The sequence below is a fragment of the Psittacula echo genome, assembly GCF_963264785.1.
Source record: "Psittacula echo genome assembly, chromosome: 4".
Taxonomy (NCBI): Eukaryota; Metazoa; Chordata; class Aves; order Psittaciformes; family Psittacidae; genus Psittacula; species Psittacula echo.
In genome coordinates, this window is record NC_137738.1 from 46,506,022 (window position 1) to 46,527,335 (window position 21,314).

The following is a 21,314-nucleotide window of genomic DNA, read 5'->3' on the forward strand; positions in this document are numbered from 1 at the left end:
TGGTTTGGGTTTCTTTGTTTGTTAGAGGGTTGGGGTTTTTTTAGGTGAAGCTTTTGCAAAACATTTTCAAAAATTCCTGAAGATCTGTTTTAACAGTATTTTAGATTTAAGGAACTCTCATCTCATTGGGCTGAAGTAAGACTTGTAAGTACTTAAGGGATTTCCTACACCTAAACCAACTCAGTAATAACTAGGCATGTAAATTGCATTTTAAATGAGAGGCAAGCATAATCTAGATTTCACAGAGTACTTAGAAACCAAAATCAATTGAGTGTTAGAGGGTTTATCACACTGTCATCATTAATGTTACAGTGCCAACACAATTAATGGCAGTCAGGAAATGGAAATGACCTCTTGCATCATTCAGTTCAGCTGCGGTATAGGATTTTTCCTATCACTGCACAAAGAGGTCAAGCCAAATTCTTCTCTCAAGCACCAACAACAAACTGCCAGGAACCAAATGCAGCTCTCATATACTTTCACCTACTGCTTCGCTGAGAGCAGAACTAACAAAATCCCACTTTCAGACCCAAACTACTGGGGGTGTTTTGTTTTGGGGCTTTTTTGTAAATGTTTTGGCTAGTAAAATGAGCCTACTTAACAGAGGCAGAAGAGAAATTTAAGTAAACCAATTAATTCTGTTTTGCAGTTGCTCATGAGGGTGAAAGTAATCTAGTCTACTAATCCAAACCAGAAGTGATCATTTTAACCCAATACAGACGTAAGGAAAATAATCAAACAACTAAAAACACCCAGCAATCTATACAACTACAGGGCTAAAAATTTCCTGTTAAATAGAAACTGACTTTAAAAAATAGTATGTTTTTGAGAATATGGTAATATACAAACCAGCATAAGCGGATGAAAGAAGTCACTTTCCTTAATTGAGAATTTATTTTGTTTTGCAAAATTGTCATGCAAAAACTTCTGGCAAAAGAATTTCAACAAACCATAGGAAAACAAGCAAACAAAATAAAAGAATGTAAAAGGAAAGGGCCAAGGCAGCCCGATATCGGAACAAAGCCTCTTTTGTTTAATGGAAGAGGGAAAAAATAAAAATATCTGCCAAGTAGAGCTGATAATGTGAGAGGTGCCTTTCCAATGGACTGCTCTGAGGCAGGCACAGAGTCAGAGCCCCAAAAAGCTTTTAAACAGGGTTAATGTGGAAATGTCAAATAAAAGCCATAAGGCACAACAAGCCAGCACAATACACTGCACTCAGAAAAACAAAAAGTCATGCAGCCATGGACATGGAACCATTTGTTGATGCCAGAAGGCTCACCATGTTTTCTTGTTTTTGTCGTAACTGTAAAGTCAAGTCACTCAACATTTGGCTGAGGGTTGCCCGCACAGCAGTGTTAATGCTCCGCTGGTGACAGCTAGATACATATGTCTCAATGCAAACCTGATGAGGAAACAAGATAGCAGTACACAGATATGAACTGTAACTTACCAGTAACACATTTTAGGAGGATACCAAGGTCTCTCTCATGCAGATAGTCAGCCTTCCTTACTATTTCATATTGCCTTATTAGCACATCAGAAGTTTTCAGCAATATGTAAAACTAAGTAGCATCTAGAAGCAGTAATGGTAGGCAAAAATGGCAATGACTTGGGTTCTGTCCATCCCATGTGATTATTATATACTGTGGCACATTGGAAAGCTTTGGAAGGCCTTTCCTAATACAGAAAATACAACAATGCTTTACCATACATAACACAAATGATTGCCTTTAATAACTGTCAATCAAGCTGAGGGCTCCTCAGCTCAGGGATCCCATGGAAGCCAAGGTAGCAATGGAATCATGGATCATCCAGTTCCTAGCTCCATGCCCAGCTGCTTGACATTGTGCTGCAACCAGAGTTGTGCTAGACTTTTGCCCCAGCTGACATTATACAAATAGTTGCCAAAACATAACACAGGTAGGACCCTGGGGACAGGACACTGCAAACTGCAGTTCCTGTCCTTGATCAGATTTTTTCTGTGGGAGGTGTTGGTCTCTGTAAGAGCTGCTGTAACTGTAGTAACCACTGTAACCACTGCACAGTAACTACTAAGTGGATAAGCCTTGATGGAGCTGAGTAGATTTGTGACAGAACTGTACGATACAATCTCCTAAGACTGTGAACCAAACATGCAGCTTTGGTCCTCTGGCCTATACTGAGCTTTATCATTAACAATTACCAGGATGAAAAAAATGTAAATGACTGTTCACATACTTTTCAGTCTTTGTATTTTCATTCTGCCATTGTTTGGATATACAGCTAGTGAGAAGAATCCTTAATATAGATTAAACTAGCTGTGAAAAATATATTTGAAAATATATATAGTATAAATTATATACATGATGAGTAGACATAAATGCATCTGTTGTAAGCTTTTGAATTAGAAGGATATTATATGATGCAAAGCCATTTTTATAGTTCTGTAATGAGGATGAGATTTTAAGAGCGAAAAATTAAAGTGATCTGATTATGTAGGCTAATCAGTGTTGACACAGGCACATGGACAAAGACTCTCAATTGTTTCTAACTCCTATTAAAATGAAACCAAGCTATTCCATTGAGTAAGACAGAAAGGCTGTGGGCTTGAGGCTACAAAGTTTAACATGCTGCTGGCACACTTCTGCATTTGTTAGAGTGGAGTGGAAAACAATATAGCTATGTTCCTAAAACTCTTTTGACATCCACACTTTGAGGGACCTTACATTTCAGCATTTTAATGAAGCCACAAGGACAAGAAAACATGACTGAGTTTCTTGGATACAAACTGTATCTTAAGTGAGTGTTTCAAGACATTGCACGTGGAAGCTACTTAATCATGGCTCTTATTTTCCTTTACTTCCCAACTACACTGAGAGATAGCATTCCAGAGCTTTTCAAGTGTGCGTACATCACTTGTTAGAAACACTATGCAGATGACAAACTGAGACTGATTATCTCCTTTGACAGTCCACTAGAACTAGGTCGCAGTTGTGCGCAGTTGCAGGATATTTGGGACCAAATTGAAAGCATCTCATTCTTGTTGCTCTTTTTCAAGACTACAAGATCCCCCCAGATAAATAAGTGGGTTTATTTAGCTTGAGATTAATCAGTCAGTGATGAAGATGGCCTTCTAAGTTAAAAGAAGGCCTGGACTAACTCTGCCCATCATTCAGCTATCACTTGAACTCCAGTGGACAAAAAACCCTAAAGCCTGTTAACCATGCACAGCCCTCCACAGAGGCCAAACCATTCCAGTGCTGCTGAGGTCATTCTCTTGAGCTAGGTCTTTTTCTAGTGTACCTGAATTAATTGATGAAATACCATTCTTAAGGGTAGGCTGACTTTCTGGAGAGAGCATGGTTGGTATCTCCTTCTCTTCCCTCCCCATGCCAGCTAATGAGCAACAGTACTGTCCACTTGAGGTCCGATCTTACAGAAGGCTTGTGTTCTAAAATGGCTGGGCAAGGTACCTTTTGAAAAGCCATTGATGAAGAAGCACCAGTAAAAATGCGAGAGCTCAGGGCCTCAAGGAGGTGTGCAATGGACATTTTGATCATTTCATGCATTCGGGGACTTCCAGCTCTATGGCATGCAAAACACAACTAAGAGCAAAACACAGAGGGTTAGCCGACAAAACACAACAGCGTCAAACAAAAAAACTCTCCAAAAGGTAAATGGGACTAACAAACACACACATAAAACCAAGTACAAACTAAATTTTCTTGCAGGGGTGTAGGCAAGCATGGGAAGGTGCACGGAGCAAGATTTAGTCAGTTTTCAATTCTATTAGTACTTAAGCCATAAAAAGTAGTATTCTTCATGTTAGGCACTTCCTCAATTTGAAGCCAATAGTATTCAGAAAGATTTGGGGTGCCATTATTTTGTACACATTAATTAAGAACTATTCCATAGTGCAAAAAGTCCAGACTGTAGCCTTGTTTGTCAAAGAGAGTCCTCAGAATGTTCTCCCAGTAACGCAGATAGCACCTTTCTAATTCTGCAGCAGCTCCAATTTGTTACAGACAGCAGGCCAGGAAAACTAAGGGACTGAGTTGCAAAGAAATGTCAAATAGCAGGGGCACTGAAGCAGAAAGCTCCTCTCTGCCACCTTGCCCTTAAGAGTCAGTCAGAACAATAAATGCTGAGGTGAAGCAAATGCTGACTCAGAAATATTTTCTTTTTTTTTCCCCTACTGCTTATACATTGCAGAATTCAGATACAAAGGCATATTGGTTCCTGCTGTTAAGCGTCTTTCTTTACGTAAAACCTGTCCAGAAGGAACCTGAGGAAGCTTGTATGTGCCTGGTGGGACTCGCTAATTAGAAAGACCTAGGCATTCACTGACACAGTATTTTCTTAAGGATTGAGGGGAAAATAGCTGTACTTCCAAACACTGCAAATAGAAACAGGCATTCTCTGTATTACAGCTCGTTCCAGTTCCCTGAAAGAAATGAAAGTTTTGTTTGCCTTGCTGGTACATCTCATCAGCCTGCATAAGAGCTCCTCTTTAACAGAAAAAGGACAAACTATCACTGTGCTGATTTGTACTACTATACTAGCAAAGGTTTTTAAGAGCCAAGCTAGCCTTCTGGGAATGAAAGTTAAGTGCAAATACCAAGAACAGTAGTTTAACTCTCATCTATGAAAGAAAACTGCCACTTTCAAGATGCCTTAAATGAATAACAGCACTGGTTTTATCCAAATTTACAGAGAGAACAGAAAATCTGATTTCTGATACAGCTTATAGCACACAGAGCATGACTGACTGACTGACCATTTTCCTAGTCTTAGGCAATGCTCTTGAAGAGTGAAATCTGAAGGGGTTAGAGCCATTAAATATTTTTCCCAGCCAGCATTTTATCTAAGCTAGAGCTCTGTACCTTGAGCAAAGTGAGCTGAATTAATCAACTTTTGCCTTTCACATTAGAAATAAAAACTGCAGGGAAAACTATCTATTTTCTTCAGTTTGAGACACTGACATAAAAGGGTTTAGTAAAGCTTAGAAAGTTGTGGCTTGTTCTAAATACAAACTCAGTTCATCCTTGCTGCAGCATCTACAGGCAGGGCTTACAAAGACTTCCAAAAATATCCATACCTGATGGTTTCACATAGCACAAGAGAAACCAAAGCCTAAGCTGTGCAGGACAACACCTGGAATGATTATTACTCTTTTTATCTGTGTGGTTCAGTTGATAGGCTGGAGGGAAGGGATGCCATCCAGAGGGACCTTGACATGCTTGTGAGGTGGGCTCATGCCAACCTTATGAAGTTTAACCATGACAAGTGCAAGGTCCTACACCTGGGTCAGAGCAATACCAGGCACACCTATAGGCTGGGCAGAGAAGAGATTCAGAGCAGCCCTGCAGAGAAGGACTTGGGGCTGTTCATCAACGAGAAAATGAACACGAGCCAGCTGCAGTGTGTGCTCGCAGCCCAGAAAGCCAACCGTATCCTGGGCTGCGTCAAAAGGAGTGTGACCAGCAGGTCAAAGGAGATGATCCTGCCCCTCTACTCTGCTCTCGTGAGACCTCACTTGGAGTATTGTGTGCAGTTCCGGTGTCCTCAACATAAAAAGGACATGGAACTGTTGGAACAAGTCCAGAGGACTGAACAAACAGCTCCTGTGGCTTGCTACACACTGTACTAAAAACATCAGCCGTCTACAAAGGCTCACTTAATAGACCTGCAGGTATGCTTTCCTACAGCATACTTGCAGCAGCAAGTATAAACCAGCACAGTGCTGTTTTATAAAGAACTTGAGGAAATTTTCTTCTTGTAAAAAGCAAAGTAAATACAAGAAGTAAATGCACAACACTGCAATATACAACTGTCAGTCAGTTTCCAAAACTGCCTCCCATGCAAGCCCATCAACCCTGCCCAACTTGCAATTAGTTCTTCTAACTAGGCATAAGGTAGTACCAGTCCTTAAGATGGTAATTGTGATTTGGAGTAGTTCAGTTTCAGGGTATGCATGAAAGACACACTCTAGGTAGCGGGGGAACACTAAGAGATGTTAAGCAATGGTACAACACAGTCACTTACCTCAGCAATCTTCAACACTGAACTCCCATTCAGCTCAAATGTGGAGGTGTACGTTATACAGAGCAAGACCTTGAATCAAAAGAAAAGGAGTAAGGAAAAAAAAAAGTTTTATCTGTTACTGCCTCCCTTCCCTACCCATGTTCTTTTAGTCACGGCTCCTTCCATTTTTAGAGGAGAAATCAGAAGATTCTCAGCACCATATGTTACTGGGATAAAGGAGATGGCACAATCAAGTTGTTCCCTCCTGAGAAGGAGGTACAGCCTAATGATTGCATCATGCTGTCTCCCAGGTCTGACCACGGAAGGAAAGAAAATCCAGCCATCAGCTCTGGCCTCAGACTTGATAGCCAGAATCCATTCTTGGTTTAACCACAAGCTTTGCATGATTTATAATCAGTCCTTCTATTCACTTCTCTCAGTATAACAAAGGAAGAAGAAAAAAAATGCATGCAAGTTATTACTTAGGTGACATAGATACATATATATTATGTGAAACAAGTTGCTAATTACTGCTTGACATAAGAATTTCCCAGCCTAGGATATTTCCAGTAAGTGTATTATAGTTGCTTTATAATAAGCAGCTAAAAAACAACTAATAAGCCTCGATTCGTGAGGGAAGGCTTGTCCTGTCTTGAATTCAGCAGGAGGAATAAGAACTGAAAGCCCCATCCAACAGCTTACTTTGAAGAGAAGGGGAGTGGGAATGTGATGTGATCTACCAGGGGAAGTGTGGTGGGGCAGTGAAGCAACATGGTGAGAGGTGCTGTGGTGTGATGCCTTTAGTGTCTAGAGATGTCCTCCTTCCCGCCTTCCCTCCCCGTCTTCCTTTCCAATCCCTTCTGCCCCACAGAAGACTGAAAGAGTCTGAACTACTATTCCCTCTCCCTTGAATTTTAAAATTCCTCCAGTGATAGAATTTATGCTTTTCTTGGTCTGAAATAGCATGAATTTCTTGGGCTAAGTGTACCAGCAAATATCCATCACATTAACACTAATGTATTGATCCCTACAACTTCCCAGTCCCTAAGAACTACTGTTTTCTGCTTCACAAGGAAATCTGGGATATCAGCTAAGTTAGCATTACTAGCTATTAACCATTTCTCTTATTCTTTACATGTGTTTCAGTGGTACTAGGTTTTTTAGTCTACAGGTTTTTAGTTTAGGTTCTGTAACAGCTACTAATGCACAACACCCTTCAGTGATCTCCTTAGCTCAGAATGAAAAACAAACAAACAACTTTGCCATAGAGTGTCTGATCAGAACTTGCATATTAAACAAAAGAAGGAGGCAAAGGGATGCATATTTGGAAAGATTATTGCCCTTTGGTTCCTGTAAAGCATCATTTTTCTGACCTTTTACTGTGTCAGTTTCCACATTATGGTGGAACAGCAAAAAATTCAAAGTAACAACTAAAACTGTTCAAGCTGTATCTTCTCTCTAGGTAGTGATGATCTCTAGAAGCATCTCTGAGCTTTCATAAAGAATAAATAACATGCTGATGCTGTGTGTTAAGAGAAGGAGAGAACTCTAACATAGCATTGCTTAGCAAGCTGGAGCCCCTGGACACCCATCATTACTATTGAATCTCTGCTTGGAATAATACCACTCTGCAGTTATCTTCCATCAGGGAGGGGGAAAAATCCATTACTGGAAAGCAGGCATTTAATAACTGGATGGGAATTTGAATTCTCAGTACAAGAACAGCTTTGAGAATTAGCTACTCGCTCTTAGAGTTACAGAGGAGCCTGTCCACAGATAAGTGTGCCATTTTTCAGGAGAAGGACCTTCTTTGCATTTTCAGAGCTGGACTGAAAAGTTTCTATACACTGAAATGCACTGCACCTTTAAAAATGTTTTTTCTCATCAGAAAAGCTGCATTTCACTAAGATGTCACACCTTACTCCGAAGTTGTTTTTTCTTCTGTTTGCTTCTTCATTTTGTGTATAAAATACCAGTCATGAGCTTGATCCTATTCTTACAGAAGATGGTTTTACTGTAAAAAGTTTTCCAAGAAAACCATGATGTAATGACAGTTTTACATTTGTCTATGTATGTTCTCTTGCCTTAACTCTCACTCAGCCCTTCACAAACAGATGAGTAATGTGGATTAAACAGATAAGTAATACTAGAGATAATGTGTACAGAAAAGGATATTCTATTCTTCTGAAGTACAATAGTCCTGGATTATAATCTCTTTTACAGATATTTAGCAATGACTTTTAGAGCAAAACAAAGTTTCTGAGTCAAGTCTTTTCTTCATAGTTTCTCTTTTCTGTGAAATGGACAAAATGGGTTTTCTCATCTAAGGAGTGCTACACAGCCTACCTCAGTATTATAAGGAGAGATACTAGCTGTAGAGCATTTGAACTTGCAGAAGAAGTAAATATAATTCTAATCGCAAATTCTTAATGCCATACTTTGTATTTCCTGATACGAACTCTACAAATTTCTCTGCAATCTGATGCAATTGCTGCCAAATGGACAAGTGCCAGTGACAAGGAACAGAGACAAATTTTTCCTGTCCACAGCGCAAATCAGTGTAAAACAATAATCTCATTTGGTTAGTAAGTACATAAATTATAAGGGCTGTTATTTCCATCTGCTGCTCAGCCTACACCTGCAAAATTTAAAACTTCAAAACTGAACAATGCTGTTCGGCACTAAGTGAATTTTGAACTGCCAGCCAACCTCACAGCCAGCTGTTGGGCCTCGCTTTCTCAGCTGTTAAGTACCCTGAAATTTTATTGACATTTCTAATAGTTGTGAGAGCTCAGCAGCTGGCTAAAAATACATTCAGTATGTAAGGAAAAACTGTGATTAGTACTCTCCATTCACTGCTGTGTAAAACACAGGTACAATGTGCACATTTATAATCCCAGAGACAGACAACTATCACCTCCCACTGACAAATCTCTTCTTAACATGCTAAGAGCCAAGATGGACAGCCTGGCCCATGACTAATCTTATTCAGCGGATTGCATGTCCTGATTTTCTCTACTTGTAAAACCTTGTTTGCTTCATGTGGTTTTCTGCTTCTTGTACCATCTTGCCTTTGTACAGTTCATTAATACCTAATGCTTTCCACAGATCAAAACCTAGAAGCCATATATTACAATACCTGGAAGTACACAACAGTTCAGGCATTCTTATAAACCCTTTCTCTTCAAAATCTCTTTCTCTCCCTTTTTTTTTTTGTCTAATTTCCTACCTTTATAGAGCTGAACTATGAAAAGTTAGCACATATATGCCTAAACCTTTGTGTCGTAAGTGCCAATAACCTGTTGTAACAGGTGAATGATAGAAAAGTCAGATATCAAGTGCAGTAAGAAACTGATGATCAAAGCCTTGCTATGAAGCAACAGGGAATTTCAGCAGAAAGACTACTAAGCTTTGACTGCTACTCTTGGAATAAAATGAAATCTGGGAACCTACTAGCTAGAGAAAGGGTATATGATTTGATGTGATCAAGTAACAGAAGCATAACAAGTTATCAGCCAGCATATTTTTGGCTTACTTCACTGGCTACTGTCTTCCCTCACAAATCATTTGTGAGATGATCTTAAAGATGGTCTCTAACCTATGCTCAAGACTGCTCTCAGCTATGATTTCCATCAGTGCCACTGCAGGGCTCATTTACAGTCTTGGCAATGCTCCAGGTACTCAACTTGCATGTCTTCCCATTTATGTGGAACAAACAGGAAGACAGCAAGCTTCTTTTTTAGATTACTGAATTAAAAAATGGGATTAAAAACAAGCAAACAAAACCAAGCTTAATCATTCAGATACTAGAAACACTAAGTCTCCAGACAGCATATCCCACAGGCTGCTCAACTAGTCACAACACTAACTCAAGCAGTATGTATTTAAAAAAAACTAAAAAAAGATAGGTTTTCTTGATCAATGACATTTTGGGTTTGCAACCACAGTAGTAGAACCCTATAAGTAAAAGTACAAGCCAATTCCTAATTGATATGGGCTCTAAAACACACCTTTTTATTTTTTTCTTTTTTTTTCTTTTTCTTTTAAAGAGGGAACTTACATGACTACAGAGACAGTTTCAAAGTCACACAACCTCCAAGATGTTTTAATTGGCTTGCATTATCTTGCAAATGCTTGGCTGAGATCACATTTCCATAAATGACATCCATAATGATTTCTAATTACTGTCGATTGTCATGGAATAAGAAATGAAATTTCTGCTCGCTGGCATCCCAGGGTACCAATTGTAGTATAAGAGTGCACACAAGGAAAATTTTCACAAGTAGAAACAAAAAACAAAACAACAAAAAAGTGCTTCTGATGATAATGAAGTGTCAACAAAGGTTAATTGACACAAAAGGGATAACTGTTCCATATTTTATGATAGGTGTCTTGAGGAAGGAAAAAGAGGGAAAATTTTCACCTTGTAAGACTGCTAAGTGTTGCTAGTCAAGTTCCCCAAGTGCTTAGCACGTATTTGTAGTTATAAGGCAATTCTCACATTGAACAGCTTATGGTGGAATCATGTCAAACAGACAAGGTGTGTAAGGAAGTTAGTATCCCCAAGATGGAGAAAGAGAAAAAAGGTACAAAACTTTAAAGCAACCGTAATCTGTCATCACCCGAGGATGTTTCAGCACTTCACTGCATTTAAGTGCCAAGTCCAACATCCATACGCTACTGTTACCCTTTTTCTATTCCAGCATTCAAAGTCCCACTGGCAAAATCCTCTGAACATTCGTGTTTCTCCTAGTTGAGATGCATGTAGACACGTTAGTCCTTAGAGTGCCAAATTCTGCCAGCAACCTCTAATCCCTTTGTGGGATTCAAAGAGGAGACCTTTTCTGACTTACTTTGCTTGCAGGCTTGCAAACTTGGATGCAATGTATGCTTGGATGCAATGTATATCTGGATGATTCTTAAATCCTCCCCTCAGGAGGAAATACCCAGCCAGAAGACAAGGCAGCACAACCATTTATCTCATTCAGTAATCTGACATGTAAAGCAGTCATCCAGTATTTCTACAAAATAGTTTGGGCAGGAGGTGTCCTACTGCTTGGCAGAATAACTAGTAACCTGCTCATGTAGCATTCTTTGGCCTTGAAGGAAAACAAGGGCAAGAGAAACAAAGTGCATTAATGAACTTATGTACATTGTGTCACCATGTATCACTGTACAAAACAGCAGATATTTATTACAGAGGGGAAGGAGACAGTGTCTCCCATGAATCAGTAAAGCCATAAAATGCCTTGTTATCACAGCGGCAACTGGTGCTCAGCATTATGAATGCACTGGACCTTCAAACAGAAGGGCTGTATCTGGCATAGAAGAACTTCACACATCATCGGTGAAGACATGCTGAATGCTCCCAGAAGACAATGCCCATTAATTCACTAGAATAAAGCAGAACTACTGCTGAACACTCTTTCTGGTGGGAGACTTCTGCTTATGTAGTACAGCTATAGATGGAAAGAAATCATTTACAGCAATTGCTTAATAGAAATTTAAGAGGTTTTCTTAATGGCTCTAAGAGGGCCTTTTTTGTTTAGAATGGTACCATTTAAAGGCAGGGAAAATTAAAAAAAAAAAAAAAAAAAAAAAAAAAGAAGGCTGATTAGCACTGCTAGGATGGCACTTCCCGTTCACAGGTTACAGCCTATTTAGGTATACTACATTATTTTATGAATTAGAGATATGTATCTGAGTAAAACAAAACTGAAACACGACAAATACCAAACTGAAAAATACTAAAAAAATGCTTAAAGAGTTCTCAAATAAAAATGAGGCTGCATGCATCCACTACCAAAATGATCAGAAAGGATGTCAAAACATGGGTGTTAGTAAATTCAGAGTTGTCAAGGAAAAAAAGAACCAGTTTATCCCCTGGATGGAAAATTCTGACTTTTATTCTTGACAAAAAGGGAATTTTTTGGATGAGAGAGAGGGAAGACAAGGCTCTTACTCTCAGACACCTGCAAGATTCCACCAAAATTACATCAGGGGAACTTTCCATGTGACAATACACTTTACAACAGCTAATTTGAAATTACTGTTTTGAGTCACTAGATGAATTTGCAAGAAGTTAGCCTGAAGACAACCTAAGAAGTGGCGTTCCACAGGCTGTCTGGTGAGCCAGAGGATTTCGCCCTATCGCAGACCATCTCCTGACCTACATCCAGAAAAGAGATGCTAAAAAGCCAGATAAGCTGCTTTTGCGGTTGCAGCATCAACCACTATGCCCCATGAAGCTTCCACATCTTTTTCCCTCTCACAAGAGACATATATAGCTCTGGGGAAGAAGCTGGCTAGCAGTGTCAGAACTGCTTACTGGGACACAAGTTCTCTCCTCAGCTGCCCCCAGGACCAAGTGGTGTTAATACTAAGGTGGCAGCAGCCCTCATCATAGGAAGGTATAAGCTGGGTGCATGTCATGTGGGGCACATCTGAACTATGTGTATAATTGCATGTAAAAGCTATGGCCAGTGACCCTTCCATGTCACTATTATGTGGCCAAATTGGCTGGCAGAACTTGGCACTGTCACCTCCAGTATGCAACAATGTCTAGCAGCAGGGAAAAGATTAAATGTCAACGTATGAAAGTTAAAGGGTTTCTATATTTGTTTTTGTGATCATATAGTGTCTATCCAATTCACTTTCTTAATGGCTGAGCAATCTCCAGGTTCTTGATCTAAGTCTAAAGAAAGTCTCTAAGAACTTGTACTTTCACACTTAAACCACTACAACAGGTGTTAATTTACACTTCCCAATGGCAAGGGACTGGATACTTTCCACACTGGCACTGGAAAACCAGCAGGTATAACCCAATGACTCACTGCTTGAACTCAATGACTCACTGCTTGAACTCAATGACTCACTGCTTGAACTCAATGACTCACTGCTTGCATATGCTGCACAGTACAGAGCAGCTCAGTGATAAAACTCCATCAGTGCCTATGTTTCTTCTTTTCTGCGAATTCTGCACTGTTGCAAAAAAGAATGCCAGTCAAAAGCACCCCAAAATAACAAAACCCCCTACATAAACAGCAAAATCTGTGCACTAACTCTACCCCAGAGCATGCACACTGTAATACAGTATGTGATCGCAGTGTATCTCAGGTAAATTTTTTTCCTCTTCACAGACCAGTCATTCATCAGGAAACCTGAAAAACAAGATGCTGCTGAATTAACTTGGACTAAGGAGCCCTTCTGCTATCCACTTGTGATTGCGGGAGGAATGACCACCAGGACAGGATGGAAGACAGAAATCCTGCCCCCCTTGCCCTTCCCATGATTGCCTCAGTCCCAGGGCAGAACATTCTTCTAGTTACTGCTTTTTGTGCCTGACCCCAATGATTCTGAACACACCACACCAAGTAGGACAGTTCAACCACGACAGAACAAGCACGTTCTCTGTCCAAGAACACCTTCATAACCTCACAGCTGAGCGAGCAATGAGGAAGCTAAATGTTTTGTGTTAGAATTTCTCCAGGCAAGAAACTAAGCCTACTTTTCTATCCTGCGAATCTCTTAAGAGATTTGACTACACCTCTGCTTACATTTTTAAAACTACATAGCTGCCCAGACCAAAAGAGATTGTTGGTCTATGTAGGGCTATGAATTCAAGCACAGAAAGGTACTGAGGAAGAGCCACATGTCCTGGAAAAGGGCTGGATTCTTGAGATACTACATTCACTACTGACAGGTTTGGGCAGCTCCTGTCCAGTATCCATTTGGCCATATTCAGGCCATTACATTCTCATTCTTTTGTACCCATTAAGGAGAAAGCTGAGGTATTTAATTCAAGACTGTGGTTTCTGCTATAATGGCCAGGCACCTAAGAACCAGGGGAGTTCTTTAATCACAATCTTAATTATGAGTGCTAGGCACTTACCATAGCCCTAATTAACTCAGGAAAGGATGAGCTTATCTTGAAACACACAAGGTAGATCACTCAATCAATTGGAATTAACCTGGTTAATTATAACTAAGAACACAAATAAAATTACTTTAAAAAGTAACAAAGGAAAAAAAAATTGAAAAAAGAAAAAAGAAAACCCCGGAGAGTCTGGATCTGTAGTTGGACTACATTACAGCAATTTAGCTCATAAAAAGGCTAAGTGGAGGAAGCACTCAGAACTCTAGTTAACATTGCTGGGCAGGAGTGATCTTAGGAAAGAATCATATTTGCATGACATTGTGCAAGTCTTTACAGATTCACCTCTTTAACACTGCAGACTGTTAACACATCTGAATTACGGACTGGACAAAAATCAGTTACTGCTTATGGCAGCTCGTATCAGGCACTACTGTTACAAGAACTAATGAATACATCCATGTGCAGCTTTCTTCTATAAATTTTCAGAATTTTATTTTTTCCTATTAATATAAATTTTAAACCAGTTCCAGACTAAAGCATGCAAATAAAGCTGAATAACGGTTTTTATTTCTTACTTTATTTGAAAGATAGTCCTTCTCTGCTCAGAAAGAGACTGCACTGCAATTTATATTGTAAGTGATGTTGAAAAATGTTTGCAATAATGCAGTGCATAAAATATACTGAGAAAAAACCCAAACCTATCTCTTAATCAAAAATTATGCATTAATTAAAATATGCAGATTAATAGCGAGTGTCAGCAACTGGGTTGCTGATTCTCATCCTGATGAGTCTTTCTTCTCCATCTCCATTTACCAGTTGTATTTTTACTGTTGCACCAATGACATCTTATTTTTAATGGGCAGTGAAATCACTATATTTATTCCTATATAAAACTATCATACATGCCTTGTCTCAAAGAGGCAGCACGGGGAATAACATAGTTCACATACACTTTTAAATCTAAGTTGTTTCAGTCCAGCTTCCTCTTCCGTTTAATTTTACAATTCATGACAAAACAGAATGGTTGCAAATTATATTCTATGAAGCACATGGTTGCAAATTATATTCTATGAAGCACAGCTAAGTTGTATGTGGAAAGATACATTTCATAAACATTAACCTTAGAACAATGAGAAGATATTTATACATATATATTTCTGAGAGTTTATTACACTGATCAGCTCATTTACCAGTACTCACGGAAAAGGTGCAGAATGCAATCATCCACAGATGCTGGGATTTTTATGGTTGTGTTCTGTTAACATTTTGGATCAGACAGTTTAGGACTACTTTTCAAATATGTATTATAACTTGTTCTCTGTCATAGAAGAACAGAGAACAAAATTAATCGGCCTCCCATCAAATCCTCCACATCTCAGAAAAATAAAAAAAAAAAAAGATGCTTTCTGCTCAACAGCAACAAAATTTCCACCAAGCTCTCTGAGAAAGTTAACAATAAGTTTTGCTCAGTTGCTCAAACACAAACCAGCTTCATCCAGTATTTGCATCAGATCAGGACTAACTCCCTGAACCTATAACAGCATGGTTGTGCACAACGTAACATAGGTCAACTGTGGTTTAAAAAACCTAAGAACAAATTAAAAATTGCCCCCAAACTTTCTACCACACCTTATAGATCTTCAATAGTGGCCTTCTCAAGTGTCTAATTTGACACCATAACTGGGGCCCTATCAATTAAATTAGGTATTACAGAAAAAAATTAATAGACTGAGAGATGGTTCTCAGTACTCAAAGATTCATTTTGCATCTTTAAAGCATTACAGAAGCAATCTGACCAATTTGGTGACCTTCTATGATGGGGCTACGGAACTGATGAACAGGGATAGAGCACTTGATGTCATCTACCTGGACTTGTGCAAAGTGTTCGACACTGGCCCGCATGACATCCTTGTCTCTAAATTGGAGACATATCAAATTGATAGGTGGACCACTCGGTGGATAAGGAACTGGCTGGATGGCTGCATGCAAAGAATTGTGGTCAATGGCTCGATGTCCAGCTGGAGACCAGTAACTAGTGGTGTCCCTCAGGGATCGGTGTTGGGACCAGTCTTATTCAACATCTTTGTTGGTGACATGGACAGTGGGATTGAGTGTGCCCTCAGCAAGTTTGCTGATGACACCAAGTTGTGTGGTTCAGTTGATAGGCTGGAGGGAAGGGATGCCATCCAGAGGGACCTTGACATGCTTGTGAGGTGGGCTCATGCCAACCTTATGAAGTTTAACCATGACAAGTGCAAGGTCCTACACCTGGGTCAGAGCAATACCAGGCACACCTATAGGCTGGGCAGAGAAGAGATTCAGAGCAGCCCTGCAGAGAAGGACTTGGGGGTGTTCATCAACGAGAAAATGAACATGAGCCGGCTTCAGTGTGCGCTCGCAGCCCAGAAAGCCAACCGTATCCTGGGCTGCGTCAAAAGGAGTGTGACCAGCAGGTCAAAGGAGATGATCCTGCCCCTCTACTCTGCTCTCGTGAGACCTCACTCGGAGTATTGTGTGCAGTTCCGGTGTCCTCAACATAAAAAGGACATGGAACTGTTGGAACAAGTCCAGAGGAGGGCCACGAGGACCATCAGGGGACTGGAGCACCTCCCGTATGAAAAGAGGCTGAGAAAGTTGGGGCTGTTCAGCCTGGAGAAGAGAAGGCTCTGTGGAGACCTCATAGCAGCCTTCCAGTATCTGAAGGGGGCCTACAAGGATGCTGAGGATGGACTCTTCATCAGGGACTGTAGTGACAGGACAAGGGGTAACAGATTAGAACTTAAACAGGGGAAGTTTAGATTGGATATAAGGAAGAAATTCTTTACTGAGAGGGTGGTGAGGCACTGGAATGCGTTGCCCAGGGAGGTTGTGAATGCTCCATCCTTGGTGGTGTTCAAGGCCAGGCTGGATGAGGCCTTGGGTGGCATGATTTAGTGTGAGGTGTCCCTGCCCATGGCAGCAGGGTTGGAACTACATGATCTTAAGGTCCTTTCTAACCCTAACTATTCTATGATTCTAATCTTTGAAAGAACAACTACAAATACCCAACTTAAAGGCAGTGTGTTTCAGAGGCAGAGCTATTTTCTCCATTCTGCTTGTCCTTACACAAGCTAAGTTTTACCACAGAACTGTTCAGATTTTGGTTCTGAACATATCCAAAATGAAAGCTGGAATCACAAAAAGAACTGTCTAGTATCTGTTAAGTAGTATTATTGGAGAGTTTCCAAATGCTGCATTGATGGAACAGTGAAGAGACAAAGAGGAAAAATTACCTTCACCCAGCAGATTTAGCAAGGGTTCATTAAACCTCATTTACAGATTAAAAAGACTTCTGGCTGACTCCTCACTGAAAGCCTACAGAAGAAAATGGTGAAAACTTTGCGTATCAGCAAGCAGTACAGCTAATCTACTAACAGTCACAAGCCTGAGTCACTGGGAATAAACTAAGGTTTTCTAAATAAAATAGCTGTTTACCACGGACAACAGGTAAATAATGAGAATTAGAAAAGTCTTCTCTCTCTCAAGGCACTTCAGAAGAATTTTTTTTTTGTTCCAGAAAATCCTCAAGTCTATTTCAAAAAACACCACAAGTTGAGCAGCCACAGATACTGTGTGAAGTCTTCTCAGAGGTAATAAGAAACAAAGCCTGGAAGCACCACTGACTGGAACATTATATATCTATTTGTAAAATGTCCAGCATTAATTAGAATAGTGAAATAAAGACCAAATATTTTAAAGCTGTCAAATAAAACCCTTGAGTTTCCTTCATGAAAGGGAATTATTCTCTTCTTGCTTGAAAATTTCTTGATAGCTCTAAATTTCTTTGGGAATGTGGGCACAGACTGCACTGACATGCACTGGATAACATGACACAGCTCTAATCCGTAACTGAAGAAAACAGGAGGCAGTAGAAAAGGAAATTTTAAATGATCAATCACACCTTTCTTTCTAAAAGCAACTTTGTTACTGTCAGTATCCATCACATTATAGTGTATCATGTTTATCTGGAGAGCTTATTTCTGGGTGAGGACTCGTCTACTAATTTGCAATTATTCATTAAACTCTGTTGTTATTGGACAGCAATGTCATCACAGATGGAGAGAGATGTACTGCATTATTAAGAAGCCTGTCAACTTATAAATGAAAGTCACCATAACATTAGTGAGAAGGAAAGGAGTGAGAGGGGTAGTCTTTGCTGGTTTGGCTTCTTTCCACCCTACCCACTTTCTTGATACTTCGTTTCAACTGCTCCAAAGCCACAGTTGCGCTCAAAGCTGACCTCTAGTTCTTCCAGAAGCCAGTTTCTGGAGGAATTGGATTTTAGGGTCAGGGTAAAAGACGAAAAAATCAAAGTAAGTAAAAATCACAGAATCATTTAGGCTAGAAGGGAACTCAATCCAGAGGTTCAGATATAGGTTATTTTTTTTTTCCCATCGCTGATCTGACCATACCTGACAGTGCTTTTGATGATACTATATGTGCTTCTATAAGCAAAGGTCTAATTGCGTGAAGCAGAAGTACTTCATCCATTTTAAAAACACCTGCAGTCAGAATTTAAAAGCATCAACCCAAGGAAAAAAAAAAAAAAAAAAGAAATCAGGATTCCCCTACTCTACAACCAAACTGAAGCCTGTGGTATTAATCTTCTGTACAGAACATATCCCCTTTCTGCTGCAGAATTGTTAGTCTTATGCTTAAGGTCAACAAAATGTCCCTACTGCTCAATATGAGACACACCCATGCCACACAACAAAATTCTTCCTACTTCTGGGCCAGACACATTGTGTGGCCGTGTTTATCTAAAGGTAAGTGTTGAACTATTACCTCCACTCCCCCCCCATTTTTTCTATACATCTGCAACTGCATAAATAAAGCAGTGAGTCATTTTGGTGCCTCAGTGATAAAACACTGAATTTGATTAGTGACCAATATATCTCTTCCAAACAACATACGCAAGTGATACAGGAGCTTACATGCCAGCAACTTACTGCGAGGTCTGTACTCCCGCACCGATATTTTCACATCTATTCTGCATAAGTAAAAACTTTTGTCTAATCTTTGATGGTTATATTCTTAATATTTGCAAGGCTGGTGCAAATGTGCAGCAAGTCACAAAGAACCAGGCCAGTATCACTGCTGACCCAGCATCATGCAAACCTGCTCACACTCATGAGTGTCAGGCATCTGCACTGGAAAAAGGTGTATTTAATCTCCTCCAGATGGAATAATACAGACTAAATGTACAATCAGATGCTGCCTTGAGGACACATTTTAGCAGATCCAGGGATATAAATGCATTGCTGAGACCAGCTGCTTAAAAACCCTGCAGGCTTTAGCAATTCAAGCGTTGCAATAGCATCTGTCATCTTCAGGTTACAATGTAAAAAGACTGCTACTTGATCTGACTTTTAGCAACGTTCAGATTTAATGCCTCAGAGTTTTAACTGCCCTGATTACAGAATGCTTTGACCCTCTGGTCTCTTGGAATATTAAACTGAAATAGAAGTTTTGCTTTGTTCTCAGGATGTGAAGATATAGCCTGATTTTTACCATACATGCATTTCACTGTGCTTTTAGCCAAAAAAGGCTTTCTACATCAAAATTTCACTCAGTAGAATGAAGACAATGTTACCCTCTCTCTTTAGTGCTTAAACTGGAACGGAACGTGATTTAAAAAAAAGTGTACATAAATCACGTCTTAGGGTTTGGCTTGGATTTTATGTGATCTGGTGTTTTGGATTTTTTTTTTTTTTTTTTTTCTTCTTTTCACATATTGAGACCAACTATAGAAGATATTCACTCACAACTGTGGTAAAATAAGAGTGCTTACATTCTTCTCAGTGTAGGGGCAATGTGTCACAGATGCATGTCAAGGCTTTCAGGGAAACAGTGTGCATGCAGATTCCAAATCTGCAACACTCAAGAAGGTAAAAAAAACAACTTACGAAAAATTACTGCATATCAAGAGAGACCTGCTGGTTCAGTAGTACTACATAACTCTCACCTTTTCCCACAGTAGGGACAAAAGAGGAAGGAAAGAGGCATGCTGGGTTAGGAATGCAGGTCTGGGTGTCACCAGTTAAGCCTGTAAGTGGGCAGAAGCCTGCTCCCATAAACCAGGTAACAGTCTACACAAATTCTTCTTCCTTTTTTCTGCTGCTAGGTTCACTCTTCTGTATGGTCTGACACTGAGTGTATATTGCACCCAAGTAGTCATCTTCAGTAGCAAAGAGTACAGCTAGTACAGAGAGGTTTCAGAGTGGATAACATATATTCCTTGGAACAAGGATGTCTCATGTAAGAAAAATAAAATACCTAATCTATGCACTTAGAAGTAAAGGACAGTCAAGCAGTAGATCCAAACATAGCAATCACTACTAGGTATAGTAAGCATAGAGGAAGGATCAACAGGTTTGTACCAATCACTGATCAGCTACAGCACAACAAGACCTGTAGTATAAAGTTTACACCCAGACATTTGAGGACTATGCACCACCTTTTTTATGGCAGTCCTGGCAAGTCATACAACCAACCCAATGACAGGGCAAGGAATTTTGACAGCATCGCCCCTCTAAAACAGCACACCCTGGCTGCTGAGCTTACTAACACACATAGAAGAAAACTAAAGCATTTCTAGAAATAGAAGCTTTCCCTGAGTATACAAAACATCAATTTCCCTTATGCACTAGTACAGAGACACTTTGGTGCCTAAAAGAAATCAGGCTCCATCATCAGTATTTCACAAAGAAAACATACAGCTAACAAACTAGACAGTACCTACACACACACAATTCAAAACTACAAACCTGCACAGCCCACCTCATGAGCCCTAACACTCAACACCAAACACAGATGTTCAAATCTCGAAGTGATTGATCTGTGAGCTCCCATGGACTAAATTGCTTGCCCTATTTCAGTTTGCTAAAACTGGGACCACCATTGCACTGACTTAATATAAATGATCTCCTATTTAACCCAGGGAAACACAAACGAAGTAGAAATGAAAACAACTGACATCTGCCAGCAGGAAGGTGGGTATCAAATACTGTTCTAAAGTGAAGATTTCCAAGGCAACAGCTAATTTATTTGCTAACCCCAGCACAGAGTCATGCAACCTTTGTTGCAAGCACTGACGTGTGTGAAACACTAACCTTCATCACTTCAACCTGCAGGTCTTCATTGAGTGAAGGAGTCACTTTGACGGCATTCAGCATCTGATTAAGCAATTGTTTCTCATCTGAGTCTGTTTCCACGGATACAAACCTCTCATCAGACAGCAGCTTCTGCAGAGAGAAATTGGCAAGGTACAGGTTCAGACAAAGCTGCCTCTGCCTAATTCTACTGTCAGCTACTACATCTAAACCTATTAGTGTTTGGTACTATGATGGCTAGGTTTTCTAAGTACAAATTTCAAATTGATCTAACAATATAA

General features: G+C 39.9%; 1 protein-coding gene across 1 annotated transcript in view; it reads right to left on the bottom strand.

The window, feature by feature from the left end:
* Window positions 1–21,314, bottom strand: part of ARFGEF3 (ARFGEF family member 3) — a gene marked incomplete at both ends in the record, with an annotated part of 84,393 nt that overhangs the window by 45,013 nt on the left and 18,066 nt on the right. The window contains 4 exons of the mRNA XM_080615986.1: window positions 1,283–1,405; window positions 3,456–3,587; window positions 6,028–6,096; window positions 21,034–21,165. Coding sequence (XP_080472112.1) covers window positions 1,283–1,405; window positions 3,456–3,587; window positions 6,028–6,096; window positions 21,034–21,165 — 456 coding nt within the window. The remainder of the gene's footprint in view (window positions 1–1,282; window positions 1,406–3,455; window positions 3,588–6,027; window positions 6,097–21,033; window positions 21,166–21,314) is intronic.